Source organism: Vicugna pacos, chromosome 13, assembly GCF_048564905.1.
Source record: "Vicugna pacos chromosome 13, VicPac4, whole genome shotgun sequence".
Classification (NCBI taxonomy): Eukaryota; Metazoa; Chordata; class Mammalia; order Artiodactyla; family Camelidae; genus Vicugna; species Vicugna pacos.
In genome coordinates, this window is record NC_132999.1 from 23,160,670 (window position 1) to 23,188,126 (window position 27,457).

The 27,457-nt window shown below is 41.8% G+C and overlaps 1 protein-coding gene across 1 annotated transcript; it reads left to right on the forward strand.

The window, feature by feature from the left end:
- Positions 1–180: 180 nt before the first annotated feature.
- Positions 181–27,244, forward strand: LOC102536059 (cytochrome P450 2J2-like). Its single transcript, XM_006200588.4, has 9 exons — positions 181–1,229; positions 7,928–8,090; positions 10,740–10,889; positions 11,282–11,442; positions 14,013–14,189; positions 15,970–16,111; positions 18,437–18,624; positions 21,492–21,630; positions 26,764–27,244. The coding sequence occupies exons 1-9, from the start codon at positions 780–782 to the stop codon at positions 26,940–26,942; spliced, it is 1,749 nt and encodes a 582-aa protein (XP_006200650.2). The 5' UTR covers positions 181–779; the 3' UTR covers positions 26,943–27,244.
- Positions 27,245–27,457: the final 213 nt, after the last annotated feature.

Genomic DNA, 27,457 nt, shown 5'->3' on the forward strand with positions numbered 1-27,457 from the left:
AGTTCTGTATTCAGGCATTCAGGTAGAGGAGGGGCAGCAGAAGCCTGGAGCAGGTGTCAGAGCACAGGGGGGATGAGCCAAGACCCGCCCTGCATGGGAGGCGGGGGGGGGGGGGGGGGGCGGGGGGGGCGGGGGATGTAACCATCCCCTTTTTCAGCTCTTTTCTCTGTTTGCACTTACCCCTGAAACCTCTGATATCAGTGTTCATTAAGCACCTGTTAAGGACTAGCCTCAGTGCTAGGGATTTGATGTAATGCTTCTTAATCTTCAAAGCGGTTCCAAATACAGGGACTACTTTAGATGTGTTTCAGGTCGGTAGGATCATTTATTCACCGCTTATGAGTACTTATCCTCTATCTCAGATTCTGCAACTACAAGATGGAACAAAGAAAATCTGTATAGTTTTGTCAGAATTAAGCGATTAATGCATAGAGGTGGCAGCAATGCCTGGCATATAATAAGCACCCAAGAAATGTCAGGCGCTGCTGTTGTCCTGATAAAAGTTCACGAGGCTCGGTTCCAGTCACTGGACGAGAGGGTCATTGAAAAACGCGGAGCTCAAAGGTCTGCAGTGCTGTCAGAGATGCAACGGAAACCTAACCCTAGAGGCCTGTGTTCTCACAGAGAGATAGGCTTTCTAAATAGCAAATAAAAAGGCTTCCAGCCTGGCTTTTTCCAAAATCCGAGCATGTTCTCCCAGGAGTCAGGCCCTTGGCATCTGGTGAGGCATGTGCGCTTGATGGTGGAGGGTGGGAAGGAGAGGACCCACTGAGAGTGGGATGGGGAGGCTGCACGAGGCAGGGCCTAGGAAAGGAGCAGGCAGAACCGGTGGTACAGGGAGCCCCATGGCAGGAGAGGGCGGGGCGGAGTGGGTCCCTGAAGGGAGTGGTGTGGCTGGGATCCACTGGGGTTGCAAGGGCCTAGGGACGGGGAGAGGGGGCGGGGCGGGCGCTCCTATTAGAGCCCCGCTGGGACAGTCATTGCATCTGAACTCAGAAAAGAGAGCAGATACCACAGCCATGCTGGGCTCCTTGGGCTCCCCGGCGGCGGCCCTCTGGGGGCTGCTCCGTCTCCGCACTCTCCTGCTGGGTGCCCTCATCTTTCTCTTCTTTGCTGATTTCCTCAAAAGGCGGCGCCCTAAGAACTCCCCGCCTGGGCCCCCGCGCCTGCCCTTCGTGGGACACCTCTTCCTTCTGGATTTTGGGAAATTGCACCTATCGCTTCAGCCGGTAGGAGTCGGGGAAAGTGCCCTGGCGCCTCCTGACCCTGACCTGTAGGGCAAAGTCCATTCCTGGTACTGGGGGCAGGAAGATGCGGGCGGTGGGGTGGGGGGAGAGTTGATGCTAAAGCTGATATCCTGGTACCCCCTACATTGAGCCTTGTATTCCTCATTGTCAACTGTCTTGATTCTATCTGCCCCTTCTAGGGGTGAAATATTGTGAACTGTTTATATTTTAGAATGCCAGACATGATACGTTCTTTAAGTCATTTGTGTGTCATGTTACGCACTATTGGTACATCCTATTTGTAATATGATCACCTTGTCTCTTTAATACTGTTATCCTCGGTGTTGGGGGGAAATGCTAAACTTTCCCTCTTCTAGTCTGCATTGCCCATGAGTAAAATGTGATACCATTACCTAAATCCTCACCACCTTACAACTGAGTTGCTGCCGTCCCCACAAGGACTGAGCCCTCACCTTCAGTCTCCTCACTCTGCAATCCACTCTCACTGAAGTAGTCATTTACAATGTCATTCCTCTCTTCAGGCTTTCTCCCTACTTCCCAGCTGCCTCCCAAGTTCAGACTCCCTAGGGAGCCACTTGGAACCCTTCTTGTAGCCTCTTTCCATTTCTTTGTAATCATCTCCCATCAGGACTTCCTAACTGTGGCTGCTCTGAGTTCCCTAAAATTCTCTCCAACATCCAACACTTTCCCAAGATTATTCAGCTGCTTCCCTGCCTTCAGCACTGGTACTTTGTTGAGAGACAACACTGTGACAGGTAGTTGTGAACATTAAATGAAACAGTGAATGGTCAATATTAATATAGCTAATAGCAGGTGGCCAACAAATATTAATTCCCCTTTGCCTAGAAATTACCTGGAGCAATTTAAACATGAGCCTATAATGGATACTTAAGTTCACATGGAGAAGTATTTGTCACTTTCTAGGAGAAACAGCCGTTGGAACCACTAAGTGACAGAATTAGTCTATAGAAATCCAAAGCTAGACTCCTAAATCTGTCCCCTTATTCAAGAAATGTGTTATTCAATTTCCAAGTAGTGGGAGATTTTCTTGTTTTCTTTCTGTTAATGATTTCCAGTTTGAGTCCATTACTGTCTGAGGACATATATTTATGATTTCAATTTTTTAAAAATATGTAAATGTTGGTTTATGACCCAAGATACAGCACCACGCATACTTGGAAAAAATGTGTATTCTGCTGCTGGAGGGTTTTATACCATATGTCGATTAGAAATAATTAGGTGACTGTGTTCTTTACTTCTTCTGTATGCCTGTTGACTTCTTATCTACTGATGCTCAGTGACTAGGAGAGGCATATTGAAGTCTCCAAATATAATTGCCATTCTGTCTATATCTCTAGTCAGTTCTAGTACTTTTCACTTATGTAATTGGCAGCTCTTTTTATGGTGCATATACATTAAAATTGTTATGTCATGTTGGTGAATTGGTTCTTTAATTATTGTGCAATGTCCCTCTTTATCTGTGGTAACTTTCTTTGCCTGAACTTTATTTTGTCTGATGTAATATGGACACACTAGCTCTCTACTGATTAGGATTTGCATAGTGTATTCTTCTCCATTCTTTCACTTTTAACCTTAACTTATATTGTTATATTTTCATTGAATTTCTTATCAATAGAATACAGGTGGGTCATTTTTAAAATTTTGCTCATATCTGTCTTTTAATGTGTGAATTTTGATCATTTATATTTAAATACATTATTGATATATTAATACCTAAACCTGCCATTTTACTTTTTCTTTTCTTTTTTTTCAAATTGTATTATATCTCTTTCTTTTTGCTGTCTTCCTGTGCATCACCTGAACATTATTTAAGAATTCAGTTTTTTCTGTAGTGTTTTTGACTCTCTCTCTTTGTATTGGGTTTTACATGCTTGCTCTAAAGATACCATGCTTTGCATGCACAGCTTATTGAATTAAGAATCAATACATTTCCACTTAAAGAGGAATATAGACACCTTACAACTTTAGGTCACTTCACCTTTTGCAGTTTTTAATACATAAAATATGTTAAATATTATCTCTGCATACATAGAGAACTACATCAGACAGTAGTTACAATAGTTATAACATGGCTTTTAACAGTCAAGCGCAATTTTTTATTCCAGAAGAGAAGAATAGTGTATTTACCCACTTATTTGTGCCTCCCCTTGCTCTTTCTTTTGTAACTGAAGAACTTTCTTTAGCCATTCTTTTAAAACTGATCTGCTAGCAAAAAAAAAAAAAATTCTTAGCTTTCTTTCATCTAAAAAGTTTTTATTTCACCTTCATTTCTGCAGTACATTTTCACTGGATATAAAATTCTAGGTTGACATTTTCTTTTATTCTTAAAAATATTGTGCTATTGGAGGGGGGCTCCCGACTTTCTGATGAGAAATCTGTGAACTATTTTCTCTATGAGAGATTAGTTGTTTTCCTCTGCATACTTTCAAGAAATTTTCATTGTTTTTACTTTTTAGAGATTTGATTACGGTATGTCTTACTGTTGAATTCCTTGGATTTACTGGGTTCACTCACAGCTTCCTGGATCTACAGGTTTTTCTGCTACCACGTTTGAGAATTTTTCAGATACTCTTTCTTCAAATATTTTTTCAAGTCCATGTTTTTGTTTGTTTTTCATTTCTTTCTAGTACTCTTGGTCACTAATGGCACTGTTTGTCATCCTAACATCAGTCCCCGAAGCTCTGTTTTTGTTATTTTTTCACTCTATTTTTTCTGAGTTGTTACAGTTGGGTACTTTGTCTTCATGTATTCAATTTCTTTGATTCTTCTGTCATTAATACTCTGCATTGTGTTGCTCTAACGAGTTTTTTGTTAGGTTATCTTATTTTTTATTTCTATAATTTCTCTTTGGTTCTTATGTGTATTTTCTACTTCTCTGTTAAGATTTTCTATTTTTAAAAATTTTGAGTGTAATTGTTTATTAAAACATACTTATAATCAATGCATAAAAGTATTCTATAATTCCAACATCTCTATCATCTCAGTGTTGGTCTCATTCAAGTTGACTTTTCCTTGATTCTTGGTAACATGAGTAATTTTACACTATAGTCTGGACATTTTCGATATTTTGTTATGTGACTGTGGTATTTGCTTAAATCTGCACTTTAGCAGATATTCAACCTACTTATGTTCAGTGCTGACTCTTGTTGATTGGAATTCAAATGTCAATTTAAGTTATAGAACCTTTGCAGTGCTATACTGGTCTACCACACTTATGTGTTACCCTCCCCCACAGGACTCCAGCCCACATTCTCATCCTTACAGGCTGGAGAGAGTGAGGATAGGGACAAAAGACTGGAGCCCTTTGAGTAGGAAAGCCTGTTTTTTGCTGCATGGGGAATGCAAGTCAGCAATGTCCCTATAACTTCTCCATGGGAATGGGTACCTCCTTATTTCTCTACAGTGGTAGAAATCAGAATTTTGCCCCCTGAGTCCTCCAAGGAGTCTCTCTACTGCAGTTCAGCAGTGATATTCACAATGCAGAGTCAGTAGAGGAGTGGCATCTCTTTTTTGCTTGAATCAGGTGAAGACAAGTTTCTACCCATATTTTCCAGTATTATAGCACACCCCCATTAAGGTGGAGTACACATATAGACTGAAAGTGAGGATATAGGAAAACTTATTTCATGTAAATGAGATGACAAGAAAGCAAGGGTGGCAATATTCATACCAGATAAAAGAGACTTTAAAACAAGGGCCATAAAGAAAGATGAATGACACTATATAATGATAAATGGAGCAATACAAGAAGAAGATACTACATATGTTAACATATATGCACCCTATATAGGAGTACCTAAATACATAAAACAAATACTAACAGACATAAAGGGAGAAATGGAGGGAAATACTAAATTAGTAGGAGACTTTAACCTCCCACAAACATCATTGGATAGGTCTTCCAGGCAGAAAATCAATAAGGCAACAAATATACTAAATGACACAATAGTCTATTTAAGTATAAGTGATATTTCCGGAACATTACATCCCAAATAAACAGAATAAATTTTTTTCAAGTGCACATGGAACATTCTTTATGTTAGACCACCACATACTCGGACACAAAAGAAGCGTTTGCAAATTTAAGAGGATAGAATAATTTCAGGCATCTTTTCTACCACTATGGCATGAAACTAGAAATCAACCAAAGGAAGAAAAACAAGAAAAAAAAAAAAGACATGGAGACTAAACAAAATGCTACTAAAAAACCAATGGGTCAATAATGGAATCAAAGAAGAAAGTAAAAAATACCTTGAGACAAATGACAATGAAAACGCAACCACACAAAATCTATGGGATGAAGCAAAAGCAGTCCTAAGTGGGAAGTTTGTATCAATACAAACCATTCTCAAAAAAGAACAATCTCAAATAAACAACCTAACTTACCACTTGGAAGAATAGCAATAAGAACAAATAAAACCTGAGATCAGCAGAAGGAAAGCAATAATAAAGATCAAGCAGGAAGTAAATAAAGTAGAGATTTTTAAAAAGCAAAAGAAGAAAACAATGAAACAAGAGCTGGTTTTTTGAAAGAGTAAATGAAATCAACAAACTCCTGGCCAGGCTCATTAGAAGAAAACAGTGGACACAAAAAATCAAAATATGAAATGAAAGGGGAGAAATTACAACTAACACTATATAAATAGAAAAAACTATAAGAGAATACTATCAACAACTGTATGTCCACAAATTGGACAACCTCGAAGAAAGAGACATGTTTCTAGAAACATACAGTCCACCAAAACTGAATCCAGAAGAAACAGATAATTTGAACCAGAGTAATCACTAGAAGTGCAATGGAATTTGCAATAAAAAACCTCCCTGCAAACAAAAGTCCAGGACTAGTTGGCTTTACTGGGGAATTCTACCAAACATAGAAAGAAGAACTTATACCAATCCTTCTCAAACTCTTCCAAAAGATTCAAGTGGAAGGAACAGTCTCAAACTCATTCTATGAAACCACCATCACCCTGATACCAAAACCAGACCAAAAAAAAAAAAAAAAAAACCCAACACTACCGAAAAAAACATACAGGAGAATATTGTTAATGAACATAAAGCAAATATTCTCAGTAAAATCCTTAAACAGAATCCAGCAACACCTGAAAAAGTATCATACATCATGATCAAGCTGGTTTCAACCCAGGGACACAAGGATGGTTCAGCACAGGCAAATCCATGGTATTTTCTCTGATGGGGTGATGGGTTTCAGGGTGCTTGGGTGACATGGAGGAGCATAAGTGGATGGCAACTGGGAAGGAGGAGCCACAGACACCTGTAGGAAATGAACCCTTTTGTTTGATGCCATGGCCTGCAGCTGGACACAGCCCTGTACACAGGAGGCAGGGACAGGGCCTACATAGATTCCTCTGTTAAATTAACAGGTCAGGAAAGACTTTGGTTAATGACCGTTGAATGCTATCCAAACCATCCTTGTCCATACCTGCTCATTTGTGTACAGTCATGTCACACCTGCACACTCTTCCATTGTCTCTCTCTCCCTCCCTTCCTCTCTCCACCCCCATCACTCTCACTCTCACATTAAATCTTTCATTCCACTAAACTCTAAGGTCCTCGTACCATCTCAGGTTAATGTCTTTGTCCTTATATCGTATATGATGCCTGCCAATTCCCTCCAAAACCCAATAGCTTTCTCACCTTGGCTAAGTTACTTTGGGTGTGACTCATTTTTCTTTTCTGAAAGACAATGAAAATCATTACTTCTGTAGGGTGGTTGTGAAGTAAATGGGATAAAATGAGAAGGTGCTTAACATGGCATCCAGTGAATGTGGTTGTCTGTGAGCCCAGGTGCCTTTCTCCAGCACATTGTCCAAGTGCCCTTGTCCAGTCTGTCATCATGAGTGCATTCATCCAGGTCCCTTTGCACACAAAATCATTCATTCCCCAGAATCTGGAGTGGCTGCTTTTCAGATACCAGAAGACAAAATACCTTCCACATTACTGGTCTCAGTCTTCCTCACAGAAACCTTTGAGGGAGAAATAATTTCCCCTTTTCAGCAGGAGGCTGAAACTCAAAATAAGTGAAGGAACTTGCCTGAGAGCTCCCAACAGTCAAATATGGAGTTAAGATTTACACATGGCTCCAGAAGTAGTGTGCTTTTCTCCACACCTGACCCCAGCCCTATAATGAATTTTCTATTGTCTGGAGCATGTTTGCGGAGGGGACATTCTCTTCTGGTTAAACAGAAATGGTTTGCTAAGAAGTCCAGGCTTGCTGCACCAGAAATTTTATAGACATATCTCAGCTTCCTCTGGTGAGTCACTTGTGCTGAATTCTCTCCCTTCAACAGCCTCTAAGATGCTTGAGGTTAGAGACATTGTTTATTTTATTATAGTTGTATCTTTATGCCTGGCTCTTAGGACACATGGTACGTGCTCACTCAATTAAAATAGGTTGAACAAATGAATGAAAAATCATAAGGAAAGTTTATGTCCTATAGTGAATTCAACCCAAATCTAATTGAGAGGAGGACAAATGGAAAAGGAAGAGATATTCCCACCAGACCCAGGTGCACATGCACACGCGCACGCACACACACACACACACAGACTCCCTTCAATATGAGCTACACACACCCTTCGTTCTTGGACACACAGGTATGCTCATATTCAACTGTGACCTTTTTACTATTTTTCAGATTGTGAAGAAATATGGGAACCTTCTTAGTCTGGAATTTAGTGGAGTATCTTCAATTATTATAACTGGGTTGCCCTTACTCAAAGAAGTCCTTGTCCACCAGGGCCAAAACTTTATGAACCGTGCCATAACACCTTTCATAGCCCGTGTATTTAAGAAAAAAGGTAAGACTCATATGGTTGTGATTCTTGTGGTCTGTGAAAGGTGCCTCTGTGACTGTAATTCTCCAACACTCCCAGGGACCAGGCCCATCATGAAATTTCTGCCCCTGAAAGACGCTTAGTGCCCACATTTCCATGTTGAAGGCACATCCTCAGGGAACCTGGCAGGGTCAGCTCCAATGTCATGGATTTGGGAGAAGCTGTCACCTGCATGAACTTTCTCTGGATGCTTTGATAAATAATTTATCAAAGTATCCAGATTTATCAAAGCATCCAGAGAATGTTCATGCAGGTGACAGCTTCTCCCAAATGATGTGATTTAGTCCACATCACTAAATGATGTGATGTGTTTTGTAAGAAGAGGAGGAGGCAATGCATTCCAGGTCTCTTTTTCTGCTTTCCCATTGAAATCTCTTCCCTAAGGAAAATGGATGTGGATCTGATTCCTCCTGCTGAATCTGCTGATCCCCTCTTGCCTCTAGTCACTTACACTTTCATATTAAGGCTGTGCCTCACAAGGTATCAAGAGCCTCTAGTTCAATTTTAGAACAGTTTGAAATGCATACTTCACAAAATCATTAAATAAACTTACAGGTTGAAAAATCCAAATAAAAAATTCAAATAAATTCTTCTACCAAAGCATCCTTATTTTCAGGTGTTCTCAATTCCTTTTTGAAATATTTTACCCATTACCTCTACATCCATTCACTCAATTTATTATCTGCCCTGTAACACCTGATGCCAGACACAAGTGATGTAACAGTGAGTAGAACAGACAAAATCCTTGTCGTCATGTAACTTATATTCTATCCAGAAGGCGGTATCAATTAGTCTAATAATTTAAAGTCTTAGTGTTATGAAGGTACGTGCTGAGTGCATCCATTAGGGATATCTAATCTAGTCCTGAGATACAAAAATGCTAATGACTGTAAATGACAACTAATTTAATACAGTGAGGAAGCAATAAGCAGAGGGAGTAGAATATGAAAAGTCTCTGAGGTGGGAAGGAGGACAGTGAACTTGGGAAATTGAAAGGTGGCCAGTGTGGCAGTGCAGAGATTAAATGGAGGTGAAGCTGCTGAGTTTGGCCAGGATCCTTCCTGCATGTTCTTGTTATGGACGTAGCTTTTATCTGAATAACAATGGAAACTTGGTTTAAGCAGAGGAAGGAATCATCATATTCACATTACACACTTTAAAGACTTAGCTAGATTACAATGTCAGGAATGGAATATAGGGATAAAGAGATTATTGTAGCATTTTTGGTTAGAGAAGGTGGTAGCTTGGACTAGTAAGGTGACAAGAAATGACATTACAGTGTGTTAGGCCAGGATAGTGACCATAAAGATACATAGATTTAAGATATTCAGGAGGTAAATCCAGTAAGACATGATGAGCTAAATGTTGGGAGAATGAGATACTGAGGTGGACACCCAAGTGGGCAGATAAAAGGAAGAAGGAACATTTGGGGAGGACAAGGTGTGGGCTGGCTTGGGGGGAAAGTTGTGTGGAGCAAATCATGAATTCAGTCATGAATATGCTGAGCTTGAAATCCTTTAAGTCAACAGAGTCAAGCAGACACTTGTATGAATGCTTGGAGCTGAGAAAGAAACAGATGCTCACTATCAGTAGACGTTATTTAAAATTTAGGAGTTAATGAGATTTTTCTCACAAATGGAGCCTAGGGTAGGAAGAGAAGAGGCCTGAAGATCATGAATCTTGAAGAACTGCATCATTTTGAAATTTGATAAAAGTAGGTGAATTAAGCAAATTATGGTAAGTTCTCTGTGGTCAGAGAATTAGGAGGAAAATCTGGAGAGTGAGGGGTCCTGAGAACCATTGGAAGAGTGTTTCAAGAGAGAAGTGTCTCAGGCAGCTGACGTATCCAGATGAGGTTATAAAGGGTCTTGGATTTGACAGCAGGGAGGGCCATTTCATGGAGAGGGTGGAGGCCAAAGCCAGACATTGAAAGGGATTGATGAGTTCTTTGGACATGAGGACATGAAAGGGGTGTGTTCTCCCCTGTGTTATGAAATGGACAATGGTCAATTAAACACACCGATGTGGGTTCTTTTTTTCTTCTCTGCTCTGTTGTTCTTTTTGCATAGACTCTTCACTAAACCTTGATTTCTTCAGTGATTCATTTATTTCTTAAGGTCTGACTTGGAGTAAGGCCTTGCCTCCTTATGAGTATGTATTTTGTCTAATCCATAAGTACGTTCTTCCTAGGTACACAACAAACACTGAAATATACTTAGGTGATAAGTAATCAAAGGCATGGACTTTGGAGTCAGGGAGCCTAAATTTCAAAACTGGTTCACCTGCTTAATAACTCTCTGTCCTTGCAAAATTTTACTTTCTCCATTGTATCTCAGTTTTTTATCAACAAAATCGTAGGTGGGGTGTTGGCAGTAATGATAGTACCTAGCTCAGAGAGGCTCTGTTAGTTCTAAATTATATGATGCAATAAAAATACAAATGTGTCTGGCATTGCAAGCAATCAGTAAATACTAGCCATTATACTTATTGTTTGGGAGTGTTTTTATGGATAATTTTCTAGCGCCTGATGCCTTTTTCCTTCCTTCCATCTGATACACATCCCAATGGAATTTGTTGGCTCTCTTTTCATAATGTTGGCTCTCTTTTTCCCAGGATTGATCATGTCCAATGGCGAGGAATGGAAGGAGCAAAGAAGGTTTGCCCTGATGACACTGAGGAACTTCGGTTTAGGAAAGAAGAGCTTAGAGGAACGCATTCAGGAAGAGGCCCGCTACCTCACCCAGGCAATAGGAGAGGAGGACGGTGAGTGTGTCACAGGACAGGTGCAGGAGACTGCGGCTCATTCCTTCACCGACCAGATGCTTAATAAGTGCCCACGTGCCTGCCCTGTGCCCAGTACTGTGTAGGGCGCTGAGGGGTTAACAGTGAACAACTAACCATGACCTGCCCTCATGGAGCTGGAGAATTAGACACGAGAAGACGAATATAGAACACATTGATTTAAATCCTGGTCATCAGTTTGAATTCCCGGCATTGACCGAGTACTTGCTATAGGTCAGACCCTGTGGAGGGTGCTGGGTCCACAGTCTCAGAGGTGGTTCTGTTCTTAGTGTGTCCTGTGTCGTGTAGGGTAGACCCTCAGAGGAAATGGAAAGGCACAAATCTGAAGGATCCATCTCTTCCTCTCCTTCCAGGACAGCCTTTCGACCCTGACTTGAAAATCAAGAATGCAGTTTCCAATATTATTTGCTCCATCACATTTGGGGGGCGTTTTGACTACCAGGATGATCAGTTCCAGGAGCTGCTGAGGCTGCTGGATGAATTCACACGTCTGCAGATGTCAATGTTCCGCCAGGTGAGACGTTCTCACTTCCTACCTTGGATAAGCGTATTGGGCTGATGTCAGACACAGATGAGATGCGGTCTTCCTGGTTTTGTTTTTTGAGCTAATACATAACATTTTAAAATTGACATTAACAGAAATATTTTTGAAATTCATCTGTTGTATTTACTGTTTTACATAATATTGTTAAATATTTACTATAGACAAAGAATTTTACTAACATTCGTGTGAAGGACAAATTTCATATGAGCTGCACTTGTGCACAAATGTTGTTTTCTTTAAAAAGCACAATGTCTCCATCACCTTGGAGTCCCTCCTCTCCGTGTACCTTCCCTAACCCCCACCTCCATCCTCCCAAGGAAGTTCTCTTCTGTGCCTGGTGCTCCCTGGGCACACTGCTTTGAGGTTCATATGTTATGTGCTCTTGTTTTTACTGCTGAGTTTTCTACTTTTTGTTATTCTTTTCCTACTGATGACAGTTGGGTGACTTCCAGAGTGGGGATGTTGGAACTAAAGCTGCCTTCAACATTCTTGTTCTGTCGTTCACATGGACACATCCTCCCTTGTCTGTTGCATTTACACCTGGATGTAAAAAGTACTTAAACGTTTCTCCTGTGGCTGCACTGCTTCCATGCCTATCCACAGGTGCTATGTTCAATCTTCTAATTTTTAAAGTTATAGATGTGAGGGTTTGAAACCTCACCCTTTCCTTGGTGGGCCCTCCTCTCCTCCTCTGTCCTGCTGGGACTGTGAGTCTGTCAATAACCCTGCTCAGCTTCGTGGTCACTCAGCCTCCCTTCTGCATTTGAAAGAAACTTCTAGGGATATTCAGCCCCAAGTGTTGATGTCGCCTCTCTAATGTTTAGAAGAGGGTTTGCTATTATTTATTCCTGATAAGCATCCTTTCCTGGAGATTTCTGGACCCATCACACCAAAATGGATAAAGCATTTCCTATGATTCTTGGCACATTAAAGGGCCCTAATGAATGTGAGATATTATATTTATCATTTATGTTATTTTTTTGAATAGCATTCCTTTTTCTCACTTCTAATCAGGGTAGGTCCCCATTCAGTAATTCTATTCTCTTCCCTCCTCTTAAGACAGAACCTAGGAAGTCATGAGAGTTCTGTGGGTACCCAGGGGAGGGAAATTCCTAGGAGGTTGATGGGGCATTGGGCCATGGGTGGAAGCATTTCTTGGTGACACAAAAGAGGCCAGGTACTTCGATGGACAACTACACACAATTTATCTCTGCCGATTTTTTACAACAGTTCTTTAAAGATGAAATGAAGCATCCTGATGTGTGCAAGCAGACATGGGAATGTGTAAGGAAATCCACATAGTGTCCACTGGCTCTGTGTTAAGTGGGGGGTGGATCTCATTTCCTTTGTTCTTGAAAAAAACCCTCAGGCCTCACTGACAGCTGGTATAAGTAGCAACAAATCACAACATTATTACTATGATTATTATAAGTATTAATGCCAATGCATTATAGCTAGAAACCAAGAGAGCTAATAGACACACCTGTGCATGTTTTATTTTAAATCTAGGCCACTTTCCATTATGTTATGCTATCTATTTTCTCCCAGATATTATTAGATAAAATATCTTCAAAAACCACTTTATTTCAGTAGAAAATTTCTTATGTACACTGAGATTTGATCAGAGTGGGGACAGATAAATAAATACATATAAAGGTTTATCATAGCTAGTTATGTAGATAGACAGGTTTACATACACACACATATTTACACACACACACACACACACACACACACACACACAAATACTAGTGATAACTGCCAAGGAGTCAATTAAACAAAATAAAGTAATGGAAGGAGGGTGCAGAAGTTCTGCTAATTATAGGATCATCAGGTAAGACAGGTCCAAGTAGGTGACCTTTGGGGAGCACCTTAATGAAGGAAGGGGCTGGAGTTGTGCAGATTTCAGAGGAAGACCATCCCAGGTGGAAGGAACAGCAAATGCAAAGACCTAAACAAGGACATCCTGGGTGTTACCACAGAGGCCAGTGGGGTTGCACTGGAAAGAGTAAGAGAGATGAAGACGGTGGGGATGATAGCAGAGAAGGGGACAGGAGGGTGACGGGCAGCTCATGTAGAGCTTCAGGCCAGGAGAATGAGATAGAATTTCATCTAAATGTCATGGTAAGTCACTGGAGAATTGAGAGCCAGAAAGTGAAATGATCAATTAAACTGTAAACAGTCACCCAGGGAGCTCAATGGAAAATAGACTGGGAATGGGGTGAAGGATGGAATCAGGAAACCTGTTGGAGGCTCTTACAGCATCCAGGTAGGAAATGCTGGTGGACTGTACAAGGATGACAAGGCAGTTGGAGTGGTGATGGGTCATCTGACACTGGTTATACTGTGGACGGAGGGCTGACATGCTTGGCCAGAGGGTAGGTAAGAAGAGGGATGAGAGGGATGGGAAGACTCAAGAGTGACTGCAATGGCTAAGTGTAAACAGAGAAGAGATGGAAAGAGGGGATGGTTATATTGAATTAATAAGTGGAAAACTGGCACCATTTTAACTCCATGATGGATTTGTTTTTCTCAATCAGGTCTATGATGTCTTTCCATGGATAATGAAATTCCTCCCTGGTCCCCACCAAAGGGTCTTCAGTAACTGCAAGAAACTGAGAATGTTTGTTGCCCATGTGATTGAAAACCACAAGAGAGATTGGAATCCTGCAGAAGCAAGAGATTTTATTGATGCTTACCTCCAGGAAATAGAGAAAGTGAGGAATCCAGAGTTGTTTCCTGAATTCGGTTCTTAAAGAGCAATTGAGGGGATTCAATGTTCTTATTGCTGCTGTAACAAATTACCACAAACTTGGTGGCTTAACACAACACAGTTCATTCTCATTTGGTCTAGAGTTCAGAAGTCTGAAACCAGTTTCACTGGACTGAAGTTAAGGTGTTGCAGGACTGGCGTCTTCTGGAGGCTCAGGGGAGAATCCATTTTCTTGATTTTCTGGCTTTTAGAACTGCCTGTACTCCTTGACTCAAGCCCCATCCCTTCATCTTCAGAGTCATCAATGTAGCATCTTCTCTTTATGACTTTCTTGCCTCCATCTTATAAAGATTCTTGTGAATATAGTGGGTGCCCTTGGATGATCCAGGATAATCTGCCCTGATCAGTGCCCTTAAGTTAATCACATATACAAAGTCCCTTCTGCTAGGTAAAATACCATGCTAGAGTTCTAGAGATTAGGACATGGACATCTGTGTGGCCCATCATTCAGCCTACCACGGGGGGGTGGGGTAAAAATAGAGACAACATTTCCTACTGTGGATGAATTACATTAACTCAGAATTCATGACACAATTAGAAATAAAGATAGAGGTTTAACAGCATTTGGTTTGAGGCTCTGGGTAAGCACAAATACTATCTGTTTATAGTCGATTCTCTACCCTCTACCCATATTTGAAGGAGATATACAGAAAAGGAAAAAATAAGTATTGTTTCATTTTTACTTGGGCTGGTGTCCAATTCCCTACTCCTTCCCCCAGCTCCCCAGGTCAGAACACAAGTAAAGCTGAATCTGATGCCAGAGTTTAGACTCAAGTGGGAGGGACTTTTCTTTCTTTCCTTGTCCCCATGTCATTCACTTTCCAACCTTATAGGAAACAAGCAAGAATAATCCATATTAGATGAATAGCCCTTACCATAGTAACCCCTCTGGTTGATACACATCACTGCCTCCCTGTCATCATCTATGACTCATCAGATTATGCGTTCCTTCTCCTGATTTGACAGAGTGGTGGATCTCTTTCCATCTCCTCTCTTATTTCTCCTTATTGGCACAGCATTAGTAGAAGCATTGGTTTCTCCTCAGAGGAAGAGACTTCATGAGCTGAAAGCTGTGCAGGTGTGGGACCACACACAGAGGAATGTTGACACAATGAAGCTTCTGGAGGAACGGGGTAAAATTGCTGGAAAACCATGAGGAAAGGCTGTTGGAATCACAGAAATGTAAGCAAGAAAGGAAAAGACTAGTGGGGAGGAATGAGAATGGTTATACTTTAGAGAAATTGAGTTTATTCTTTCTGGTATCAGTACCAACAGTTGTTGAGTGTTTGCTACATGCCTTTGTATCTCACGTAAGTCATAATGCCATCAAGTGGGTGAGTATGGTTAGTTCTAGTTTCTCAAACAGGAAACTGAGGCACAGAGAGGGTTAGTAACTCTCTCAAGTCATACAGATAATAAATGATGTGTTTAATGTTGGAAACTAAGGGTATTTTTCCAGTGTACTAACAGATTCTCCCAAGTTATGGGCATAAAAAAATTAGTTATCTTGATTTTCATCAAACAAACTTAACAAAATATCTAGTGCTTAGGGCAGGAGGATGCTAATGATACTCCATCACTCATTGATGGCCAAAAGGAAAGTCATTGCTCCGGGGGTGGGGGAGGGTCCTCTCCTTCCACGTCTCTCCAGGATGAAGCTGCCGTGCGTGGATGATGTTAATGTTAACACTGTTAACTATGTTAACAAACATTGTGCTTTCTAGAATAGGGGCAATGCTACCTCAAGTTTCAATGAAGAAAACCTCATTCACAACACCCTGGACCTCTTCTTTGCTGGAACAGAGACAAGTGCTACGACGCTGCGCTGGGGTCTGCTCTACATGGCCCTGCACCCAGACATCCAAGGTAAGCACATCTGTGGGTGTGCCTGGGCCAGGTCAGGATGGTGCTTCCTGGAACACACTTCCCAAAGTTGGGGCCAGAAGACAGGTGGTAGGATGGAGAGATGGTAGGGCAGTCACAGCACCAGGTGGACTGGAGAATGAGCACATTCTTCAGTTTTCCTGTCAGGACTATGATGGGTCCATGTAATATAAACATAACAGAGTCCTTGCCCTCAGAAAACTGCCAGTCTAGTGGGGAAAACGGTGAAGTCCATGGACATCTCGGTGAGTTCCCAGAAAGAGTTACATGCCATTCATATGTGCAGGCTGGTCCTCACCTTCCCTCCTGTTAAGTCATGTCTTCCACTGCCCTGTGGATGATGTTCAGACTCTTGGGTCTGGTGTATCCTGCCCTGTGATGTGCCCCTTCCTGCCTGTTCAGCCTCAGCAACCCTCCCTGCATGGTGGCCTCACTAAATGACATGTGGTTTTCACTGCACTGTCCTAATTTATGCCTCTGTGCCATCACACCTGCTCGTCCCTAGCAGAATAACACAAGAAAATATTTCCCTAGTTTTTCCACTTTAAGCCACTAGCTATGCTTGAAGAAATCTACCCAGCATCCTTCCCTTAGATGTTACTGCACTCTCTAGGAAGCTATTAGCATTTCCTTCCTTTGGAGGTAACTGAATCCCCCTCCATCACTTTGATTTCTATGCATTATTTAAACATCCTCCCCACCAGCCGCAGTTCATTCCAGGACAGTGACTGTTACAATCATTTGTTTTTTTCTCTAGACCCCAGAACACTTTGGGCACATGGAGGATAAAAACGATTGGGACACAGCTTTTCAAACTAGGGCAATAGTTTATTGATAGAACATAAAGTCAACTTACTAGATCAAGACAAATTTCTTTCCTAAATTAAAAAAATAGATTAGAAAAGATCAGAGTGCTTCCTGTGAACTAAGGTTAAGTTTTTAATGAAATTTTATCTTTCCTTATTTATGCATTAATGCACGTTATATCTGTTTGTATATGTTTGTTCATATGTCCTGGGTCATGTAAAATATATTTGTAATTGTTAATTACATTTTTTTAAGTTTAAAAACCACCTAGTTAGAATTTAGAATTGGTTTCTCTACCAGAAGTTGCAAAATACCAATGACTTAAAATGACATATGAAGTGGAAGCACCTCCAGTGTCTACTGGTAGATGAATGGGCAAGCAAAATGTGAAATGCAGTGGAATATTATTCATCCTTAAAAAGCAAAAATTCTGACACATGCTTCGATATGGATGAACCCGGAGGACATGATGCTAAACTAAATAATCCAGTCAAAAAAGACATATACTGTATTTTCCTCTTTATACAGGGTATTTACATGGGTTGAATTCATAAAAAGTGAAACTAAAATGGTGGTTGTCAGAGGCTGGAGGTGGGGAACGTGGGGAGTTATGGTTGAATGGATACAGAGTTTCCATTTTGCAAGATAAAAAGTTCTGCAGATTGGTTGTACAACAATTTGAATATATTTAACATGATTAATCTGTACGCATAAAAATGCTTAAGATGTTAAATTTTATATTATGTGTATTTTACCACAATTTTAAAAGTTTTTAAATTGTCAGATTTTTTTTTAAAAATGTAGTTTTTTTTTTCTCAAGTGATAATATCTAAGCTGGACTCTGCAGAGCACTTTGGGGTCAGACTCCATCTAATGTGTTGCTGTGTTGTGCCTAGAATAATCCCCCTGTAGGCCTCTCAGAGATGTCTCCGCAATAAGGCTGCCTTTCCACCAGTGGGAAGGGAAGGGAGGTGGAGACCTGAGTTTAAGGGAATGTTCCCAGTGTAAACATCCCTCTACATACATTCTTTTATCCACAATTAGTCACAAGAGAATCTGGGAAACGTAGTCTTTAGCTGGGGATCAGGTCTCCAGCTAAAATGTCTAGTATTGTAGAAAAAAAGGAAAAGAGATGTTGGATCAAAATTAGCAAGTTTTTTTCCACTTGTTGGATACTCCCCTAACTCAGTTCATGTAAATTTTTAAAAGTTCTAAACAGGAGAGTAGATATATCTTCATTCATAAGAAAAGGAAACTGGGGCTCAGAAGGTTTCAGTAACTTGCGGCAGGAAGCAAAAGTTGAGAAGTAAGAGTTGGCAGCTAGATTTGTGTTAAACCAGGGCCCACTTTGCACTCAGGTACCTCCCTGAGAAACTACTGTCTACACAGCCTGCTGTAACTTCAGCCATTTTGATCCTGGTTATTTCATTCGTTAGCTGTTTAGCAGGCTCAAGGAGGATAATGAATATTAAAACGATAGAAATTTCTCTGATTTTGCAGAAAAAGTACAGGCTGAGATTGACAGGGTGATTGGCCAATGGCAGCAGCCAAGCTTGGCAGCTCGAGAGTCCATGCCCTACACCAACGCTGTCATCCACGAGGTGCAGAGAATGGGCAACATCGTTCCCATGAATGTACCCAGAGAGGTGACTGTGGACACCACGCTGGCTGGATACCACCTGCCCAAGGTAACTGTGGCCTCACTTGCAGCCTCAGATCTCCATGCTTACCTTTTTCAATGGTGGGAAACTCAACTGGGAAAGTGACTTGGATGCTCATCCTAAGGAGTCACTTAAATGGGGACAGAGGTATTGTACCTGGTATCATGCTCGTTCTCTGTGTGTGATCTTTAGAGTGTTAGTTTACCGAGATGTTACCAAGTGTTGTGGTGGGGAAGGGGGTTCCTAGGTCAAATGTGTTAGGCAAAGCCTTTTCTTCTTTGCTGTGACATTTCTCGGTTTTTGTACTATGTGATGTGCCCTGTGAATCTCTGTTCGGATACAGCAAGCAGTGTCCTCAGTCAGACTTTGACAGAAGGTCCTTTTCTTTGCCTTGGTAGACCTTCTCACAGGACTAGGGACCTGCCCGGCTTACTTTGAAAAATTCTGCTTCACGATCTTAGGATTACAGAGTATTGAAATATGACATGACATTTGAGGCCACCTGAACCAACTTCGCATTCATGCTGGTGTTTCTAGCATAATATCCCCACAGGTATTTTTCCAGCTTTGACTTACAGCCCCGTGATGGAACTATCATCTCACAAGGGAAACCCATCCAAGTGTGTGCCCTGTTAAATATCAGAAAGTAGAGAAAGGAACCGATGTTCATTAAGCAGTGATTATGTACCATGGCCTATACACGTTCTTTGAAAATGCCTTGATCCGTCCTGAGAACAATTTTGTTAATCCTATTTTATAAACTTGAAGTTGAGGCTCAGAGAGCGAATAAGCTTGCCTAAGATGTCTCAAGTACAAAGTGAGTGCCAGAAACAGACATGTTCTGAACCCCATGTCCACCTTTTTCCACAGCAACAAGTTCTCTCCACAGGAGACGCTTTACTTTGTCTTTCAAAGAGTCTCCCTGCAGTTGTTCTCAGTTGGTTTCTGTTAAACTCCCTGTCCTCACAAAGGAAATTCTGCTCTTACTCTGCCCCCAACGCTTAAGATCCAGGTGGAGCGCTGTCCTATGCCCCCTAGCGTCCTGTCTGCAGACTGCACGTTTACACTGTGCTTTCTCACTACCATGGTGGGCCTCTGTGGATTCATCTCAGTTTGTCTAAGTCCCTCGGTGTGTCTAAGTCTCAAGAGGTAGAACCAAAGGAGCTTAGCCTTTGACACCCATGAGTCACCCTGCAGAGCCACGAAAGCAGCTATCCCTGCTGGTACTGCGTTTACAGTTTTCCTACTGATTGACCACCTTGTTGGTGGAGGCTGGGGTCTAAATTATTTCACAGGAGCTCTTTGCATTTTTACTGCAATTCATTTTGCTCCAGGGAACTATCCCAGCTTAAGAGACTCATTCTACCACCGATTTTTAATATCTGCTTGAGTAATCGTCCTGGGAACTGGGACATCTCATTGGCTGTATGTTGTAGAGCCTCACAGCCGTAGTGTTTATCTCAATGTCCTAGTTCAAATCATGATTCTACCTCCTCCCACCTTGTGACCTGCATGTATTATTCAACCTCTCAGAGATTCAAATTCTTTATCTGTATAAAGGAATTTAACCCAACCTTCCAGGTGGAGGTAAAATGGGCTCATAATTAGAACATTTAGTTTAGTGTATGAAAACTACATCAGGTAATGGTTATTATCAACAAATGTTCATTAAGCACCAAAAATTTTCAGGACTGGGGAAACATGTCTGAGAAAATAATTATGCAAGTTTATGAGTACAAACCATGACACCTGCTCAGCTGAAGAAAAATCACTGGTTTCTCTAAAGAAGCAGGCTGACTGAAATGGGGTGTGGGAGCAGGGTGGGCAGAGAAGGCTTCCATAGGGAGGTTACAGTTGAGCTGAGGATTAGTTTGACTCAGTCACAAAAAGAGAAGGAAGGACATTCCTGGCAAGGTGAACAGACTGTAAAAGGCATGGACATGAGTGGGGACATGTGGTGACTTAGAAACTGCAAGCAGCTCCCTGCAGTGGGAGTGCAGGCAGAGGGAGGGGCTCAGACAGAGGCAGGTGAGGTATCGTTCATCTAGGAGTGACAGGGAGCTATTGATGGTGTCTGTTAAGTTCCGGGTGTGCTGGGAGGATGGGTGTGACATGACGAAGTCCTGTTTAAAGCTAACTCTGCTTTCAGCAAGGGGAGCACATGGAAAGGGGAAAGAGAGGGTATGGGGTGTAGTAAGACAGCTATTGAGGGAAGCAGTGGAGTAGCCTGGACCAGGGTGGTGGTGGATCTAAAATGGAGGAGACAGAATCAAGAGAAATTTAAAGTAAACTTGACCAGCCTTGTTGAAGGATTGGATGAAGGCAGAATGAAGGAAAGGGAGGTATTAAGGGTGACTCCTGGGTTTCTTGCTCTGTACCTGGATGAATAGTGGTTCCTTCATAGGGAGACCTGAATCTCTCTCAACCTTATGTGAAATGACCTAGACAGTGGACGGAAGAGAATGGGAGGGAGAAAGAGAGATACATGAGGCATTATTACCTTGAAAGAGCTCAATAGTTATCACTTCAGGGAGCAGCTGGTTTGGATTTGGGACAATGTTGACTGGCCAGCTGTCACATTATTGTCTCATAGATGTACACATGTTCCCTCCTAAGTTCTAGACTGACATATCCCTGGAGAGATCTATTCTGCAGTCATGAGTGGTCACACTTCCCTGGAAAAATTCCCAGCAGACACTTCCATCCGCCATTGTAATCTGTCCCCTGGCAAAGAGCAGGGTCCTAGAGGTTGGGCTCAGAAGGTAGTGAGTTGGGAAGTTTGAGGGGGTTCACGGTGCTGTCAGATTTTGGTGTGAGAGTTCAGGGGACACCTGCCCCTCTGCACAGGTGTGTTGTGTGGGTCAAGCATTTCCTGAGTCTGCTGCCTTTTCTAGGGAGCCATGGTCATGACCAACCTGACCGCACTGCACACAGACCCTGCAGAGTGGGCCACCCCAGACACGTTCAATCCGGAGCACTTTCTGGAGAATGGACAGTTTAAGAAAAGGGACGACTTTCTGCCTTTCTCAGTAGGTGAGTTGCAGTAAATAGGAGTGTGGGGACCCAGAGCCCCTCTCTCAGCCCTTCCCTCCTCTTTTCCCTGGTGTGCTTTGCTTTAGTTGGAAAGTGTCCGTTGTCAAGATAAAAAAAAATGCACAATCAAAAAGTTGAGAATTATGTTTCATTCAGGGCATTACTGAGGATTGCAGCCAGGGAAGGTGGCCACTTCGATAGCAAATAGGAACTGTTTCCAAGATGTAAGGAAAGAGTCATGATAAATAAGAGATTTTGCTGAAAACACACATGTATTCAAATATCAAGTTCACTGGTGATTTCTCCCCCTTCAAAAAAAACTACAAAAAACAAACAAACAAAACCCCAAATGTGGCAAGTTCTTTTCTTTTTATAGTGTATTGTTTTATTTTTTTCATATTCTTTTTGTATATATATTTGTTTATCATTGAAGTACAATTGGTTAAAATGTGTCAGTTTCTGGTACACTGCACACTGTCCCAGTCATGCATATACATACATGTATTCGCTTTCATATTCTTTTTCTTTAAAGGTTATTACAAGATATTAAATATATTTCCCTGTGTTATACAGAAGGAACTTGTTTTTTATCTATTTTTATATCTCAAGTTAATGATTTTAGTGCAAGAGTCTGAACTCATTGAAACTATTCTTTTAAATGCTTCTTTACACTCTAGGGCCAGTATCCTTTTTCTCCATCATGAATTCCCCTCAGGGCACACCACCGGGGACAGCTGCGGTAGCTGATGGCTTGATGGAGGACAACTTTCGTTGTTCACCAGAAAGACAGGCAACAGTTTCTGTCCACACCAGACAGGCCTGCCCAGCGGGACTCCCTCTTGCTGTTGCTGCACCTCCGGGTTCCCTGGGCTGAGCATCACCAGGACTTATGCCCTTACTTCCTAAGTCCTGGCTTGACTGATGCAGATTGCACCTTCACTTTGTCCAGTCCCCAAGAACACTGGGGACAGACTCAGACCCTGCCTGTTTTCCACAAAGTAGATTGGACACTTGCATCTTTACAGAGTTTATAAATGTCTCAAGTTCTTTTTAAACGTCATCCACTCACACAGAACTAGAGTCAATTACTAAGAAGTGGGCATGGGAAAGGCAAGGAAAATGTTGGCTTCCGTATCCTTATGGGCATCACTATTGACTCTAAGTGCCACAGCCTTACCTAGATGGGATTCTACTCCATAACTACTCCCTGAAGAGGTCCTTTTGCCCCTTTTAAAATTCTAAGGCCCTTTAAAAATTTAGTTAATACATTTATAAGATGCACAATTTAAAATGTAGGAAAGAGAATACAGTGAAAACTCACTCATGTTTCTAAGGCAGAGGTTCCTAAAGGATGTTTTTAACTCATAACATTGTTACGTGAGTGATAAAAATTCTTAGTATACGCCAGGCAGGTATTGAGCTATTTGTGGAGATCATTTCAACTAATTTTCAAATTTCTTAATTCTATAAATACTTCCTAAGCATTTATTATGTGCCAGGAATTCAACCCTGAGGATATAACAATAAATGATATATATATATATATATATATATATATATATATATAAAAAACTCTCAATGAGCATATGTCCTATGTAACCTTAGTAGGTTCAAATTCCTATCACCACATTAAAGATAAGGAAACTGAGGCTTAACAGGGTCATCTGTGGCACCTGATGTCACAAGCTCAGGTGGCAGAGCTAGAACTCAGTGTAAACCAGGTTTATAACAGATAAAGCCCGTGCTCTTCCTACCAGGGGCTCCTAAAAAAGGTACTCACATGCTACACAGAGTGAAACTCTGAAATTCATAATCGTTCTCTTATCATTAGTGTAAAATCAAATATAGATTGATTTCCTGAGGCAGTATCAATTTGCTGATGATACCACTAAGCACAGGAAGTGAGGGGCTGGAAGTTGAACCCAGGTAAGTGTGATCAGGGCTCATGCTGTCCTACTTTATTGCCAAGTCCTGAGTGTATCTGTGCTGATTCTGATCAGATCTTCTTTGTCTGTCTTCATCTGGTTCTGCATCATCTTTGCTCACACTGGGCCAGTCACTTCCTAGCATGAAAGCAGATATGAGATGTAGGAGTACCTTCCAGACTTCCTGTCTACAGGAGCTTCCTGTTTCACATTATAGTATAAAGTTTTTGCTGTACACCTCAAGTACTATAAATATTCTCCCCTCACTGGTGTTTTTGCTTTTGAGAATTGTAACACACCCTGTTAATCTCTGACTTCATTTGCAAGCAAATTATCTCATGTAATCCTTACAGCAACCCAGTTATCCATAGTTTGACAGGAAATGGATTAGTAGCTCCTTTCTCAATGCAAGGAAACAACGAATAGGAGAGAGCTGTTTCTCATTCAAGTTTGTGTGCCCAACGAATTGATGGACCAGGGCTAAAACGTCAAGCTTTTATCCTCCTACTCTAGTGCTCTCTCTGCACAATTAGAATGTAACTCATTTTCCCACTTAAAGCTCCTTCCACTTGAAGATTCACTGAGTTCATATCATAAGTATCAGTTATTATAATGCCGCATAACAAATCGTCCAAAACTCAGTAGTTGAAAACAAGAAGTGTTTATTATTGTTCACAAGTCTACAGTTGAGCCAGGTAGCTGGACTGATCATAGCTGGGCTCTCTTACCTGTTTGGAATGTCAGCTGGCTGAAGGCTCATCAAGGATGCCTTCAGCTGGGACAATGGGGATCGTCTCCAAGTTTTCACTTATCCTCCATGTAACTAGCCCTGCTTGTGTGCAAGTTCTTTTTTATATATACACCTTTATTGTGATATGGTTCCTGTACAGTAAACCACATATATTTCTGACGTACAATTTGATAAATTTTTGATAGACATAGTTGAAGATAATCCCCCAAGAGCGGGGATGGAAGCACACAGTGCCTCTATAGGCCAGACTGGGAACTGCTGACCATCAGTCTCACTGCACTGTGTTGAGTCCTAAGGTCATCCCCAGTTCAAGAGGAAGGCAAAATAGCACAGTTTTTAATTATGTTCAAGGGGAAGGGCTATGAAGAGCCACTGTAAATCAGTGGATTCAGGGAGAGGGGGAAATTGGAGCCATTTTTGCAATCAGTTGGTCTCACTGTCCCTGAGAAGAATAAAATTCAGAGAAGGCGATCAATTTTGGGATTGCCTCAGCTGAGTGAGCACTAGATACACAGAACAGGAATTACAAACCTGGGGATCCACTGAGTTAAAATGTCAACACCACTGTCAGGTGTTTCCCACCACATTCCATCTGGGCACATCATTTGTTAGTCTCCTTCTTGGTCTAGCATTTTGTAAAGCCAGCCTCCATGACGGGATGGCATGTGGACAGTTCCTCCTCTTTTCTAGTAAAAGATGTTGGGGTGTGGACTTAGGACACATGCACAATCAGGGCAGATAGACCACCTGTTACTGCAGATTCATATTCCTTTTCCTCCTTTAAGTTGTTCTCACTTGGCACAACAAAGCAGCAGACAGCTTCATGAAGACAAGAGACTGATTTCTCATTTTAAAGAAAAAAAAATCATTGGATCATGGGAGATAGGGTTAGGAAGAACTTTTCCCCAAAACTCTAGGTCCGTTCTCTCATTTTATTGGTGAGGTAATTGACCTGGTTACTTAGTGATGGTCAGTTAGTGGAAGCACCAGGAGAAAGTTCCTAGTTTCCTGTAATCCTGGGTGAAGTTTTGAAATTAAGTAGCCCTTGTTTTCACGACTTTCAAGGCAATTCGTAGCTGCTGTCTGACTGGTATCCTTACACAGCCATAGGACATATTTAGGAAAAAGATATTTCACATGTTTGACAAGTGAGAAATGTTTAGCTCTGTGAGAAAAAGGGGTTCCTCACAGTGCACTGCTGGTTACTGCTGGAACCAGTACTCTAAGCCTGGTTCCTGATCTCTGGACCCAGTTTTGTCCTGATATCTGGATTCTTCTCAGAGAAACTGAGTGTTTACAATACAGCTGATTTGGTACACTTTTCCCAAATTTCCTCACTGTAGCATTTGTGATGGGGTAAGCAATGAGGATGAGGGGAACAGAGAGGATTAGACACATGCTGGTGGGAAACATAGATGCAAAATAATATAATAATGATGTAATTCTGAAGCATATTTACATGTATTAAACTCTTTTGCAGATATTGTATGATTTTATTTCCTCAGCAACTTGTTACAGGCAGAGGACAACATGGGGGCGTGCACACATTAATGGTTTTATAAGAATATTTCACTTCATGGCAAAATCAGCACATAGAGTTAGGGACAGAGAATAATCACAGTGCAGGTGCGCAGGGGAAGCCTTACAAGGACGGGGAGGAAATATATCAAAATTTTAACAAGGGTTTTTTCTGAGTATGTGATTATAAACACGTTTTATTGTCTTTATACTTTCACATGTTTTTTCATATTTCTGGTGAACATGTATTACTTAGGGTGGAAGTAAGTTATTAACATACACACACTAGATAGATGGTGGTAGAGACCAGTGTGGGGTGTCCTAGCCCAAGTGGGGTGAGGAGGGCGTTCAGGAAGGGGAGGGGCAGCAAGGGCCTGGAGCAGGTGTCAGAGCACAGAGGGGATGAGATGGCCTTGCACGGTGAGGGGGACCATGGCAGGGAGGGTCCCAAACATCAAGGAGGAAAACCTTATGTAGGGAAAGGATGCCTCGTATTTTAGAAACCTGGCTCCCATTTACTTTCATATCCTTTTCATCAATTGGCTTTTAAGAACTGAAAAAAAAATTAACACAGAGTTTTGATTTTTGTCTGCCTTTCTCATTATTGTTTGCTATTGGATTTTTGAAAGATTTTATTCTAGACGGCACATACTAAGACCGCCCAGACCTCTCATTTCTTTCATCTACACCCTGAACCTTCATACCTGTGCTCACCTGCCTGACCCTTGGAGGCACTGGTGTGTGTGATTGTGGATGGATGCTTTCTGTGCCTTGGTTAACTCAGGTGGTTTTGATCAAATAAGCCAAGTCCATTAAGCCCCAGGGCCCAGCAGGCCCTCCCTTTGCTCAGGTTTTGCAAGACGTGGTGGAAGGTTTCAGTCATTGCTGGGCACAGACACCACCTAGGAAGGTAACGGGTCTTATGTTTTTGTCTTTCAGGAAAGCGGGTGTGCCTTGGAGAGCAGTTGGCCAGGTCCGAGTTGTTCATTTTCTTTACCTCCCTTGTGCAAAAATTCACCTTCAAGCGTCCACACAATGAGAAGCTGAGCCTCAAGTTCAGAACGGGCCTGACCATCTCCCCAGTCCCCTACCGCATCTGTGCTGTTCCCTGGGAGTGAGGTTGTCCTGGAGGCGGGGGGAGGGAAAGCTGGAAGAATCCCCAGGTCTCCCCAAGGCCCTGGCCCCTGCTGAGAAGTGGGGGAGCACATGACCTGCCTCTGAGGGAGGTCCTAGGCTTTGAACTCAGAGGAAACTGGATCCAAACCCCAGGTTTCCCATCCCCAGTGTAGGCCAGAGTGAATCAGTTACGTGGTGAGTGATTTATCTTTTCACCCAGAAGATGAAGAGAGGATAATGATTTTTCACTAAATGAAGAATTACTATAAAATTCTTAGGAATTAATGGACTTATGTGACTTGGAAACAAACCATAAAGCATATCTTATAAGTTGTAGCTGTGATCTGCCTCCTTCCTGCTTCCTACTTTGGTGGAAGATTTGCTTTTGGCCTGTTGACATGGCTTGAAAAATGATCTGTAATAATTGGAAGTTGGACCCTGGGGCGGCCACAGAGGTCGGCCAGCAAGGCCCTGGCACTTGGTAGCTCTGTGCAGCTTCTCCTGCTTCTGCCCGAAG

What these genes read in the sequence shown, in the direction of transcription:
- LOC102536059 (XM_006200588.4), top strand. Translation starts at nt 780, where the DNA reads ATGGGGAGGCTGCACGAGGCAGGGCCTAGGAAAGGAGCAGGCAGAACC. An exon ending in TGCACCTATCGCTTCAGCCG is followed by an intron (nt 1,230 to 7,927) that starts GTAGGAGTCGGG and finishes ACTATTTTTCAG; the next exon opens with ATTGTGAAGAAATATGGGAA. An exon ending in CCTGCACCCAGACATCCAAG is followed by an intron (nt 16,112 to 18,436) that starts GTAAGCACATCT and finishes CTGATTTTGCAG; the next exon opens with AAAAAGTACAGGCTGAGATT.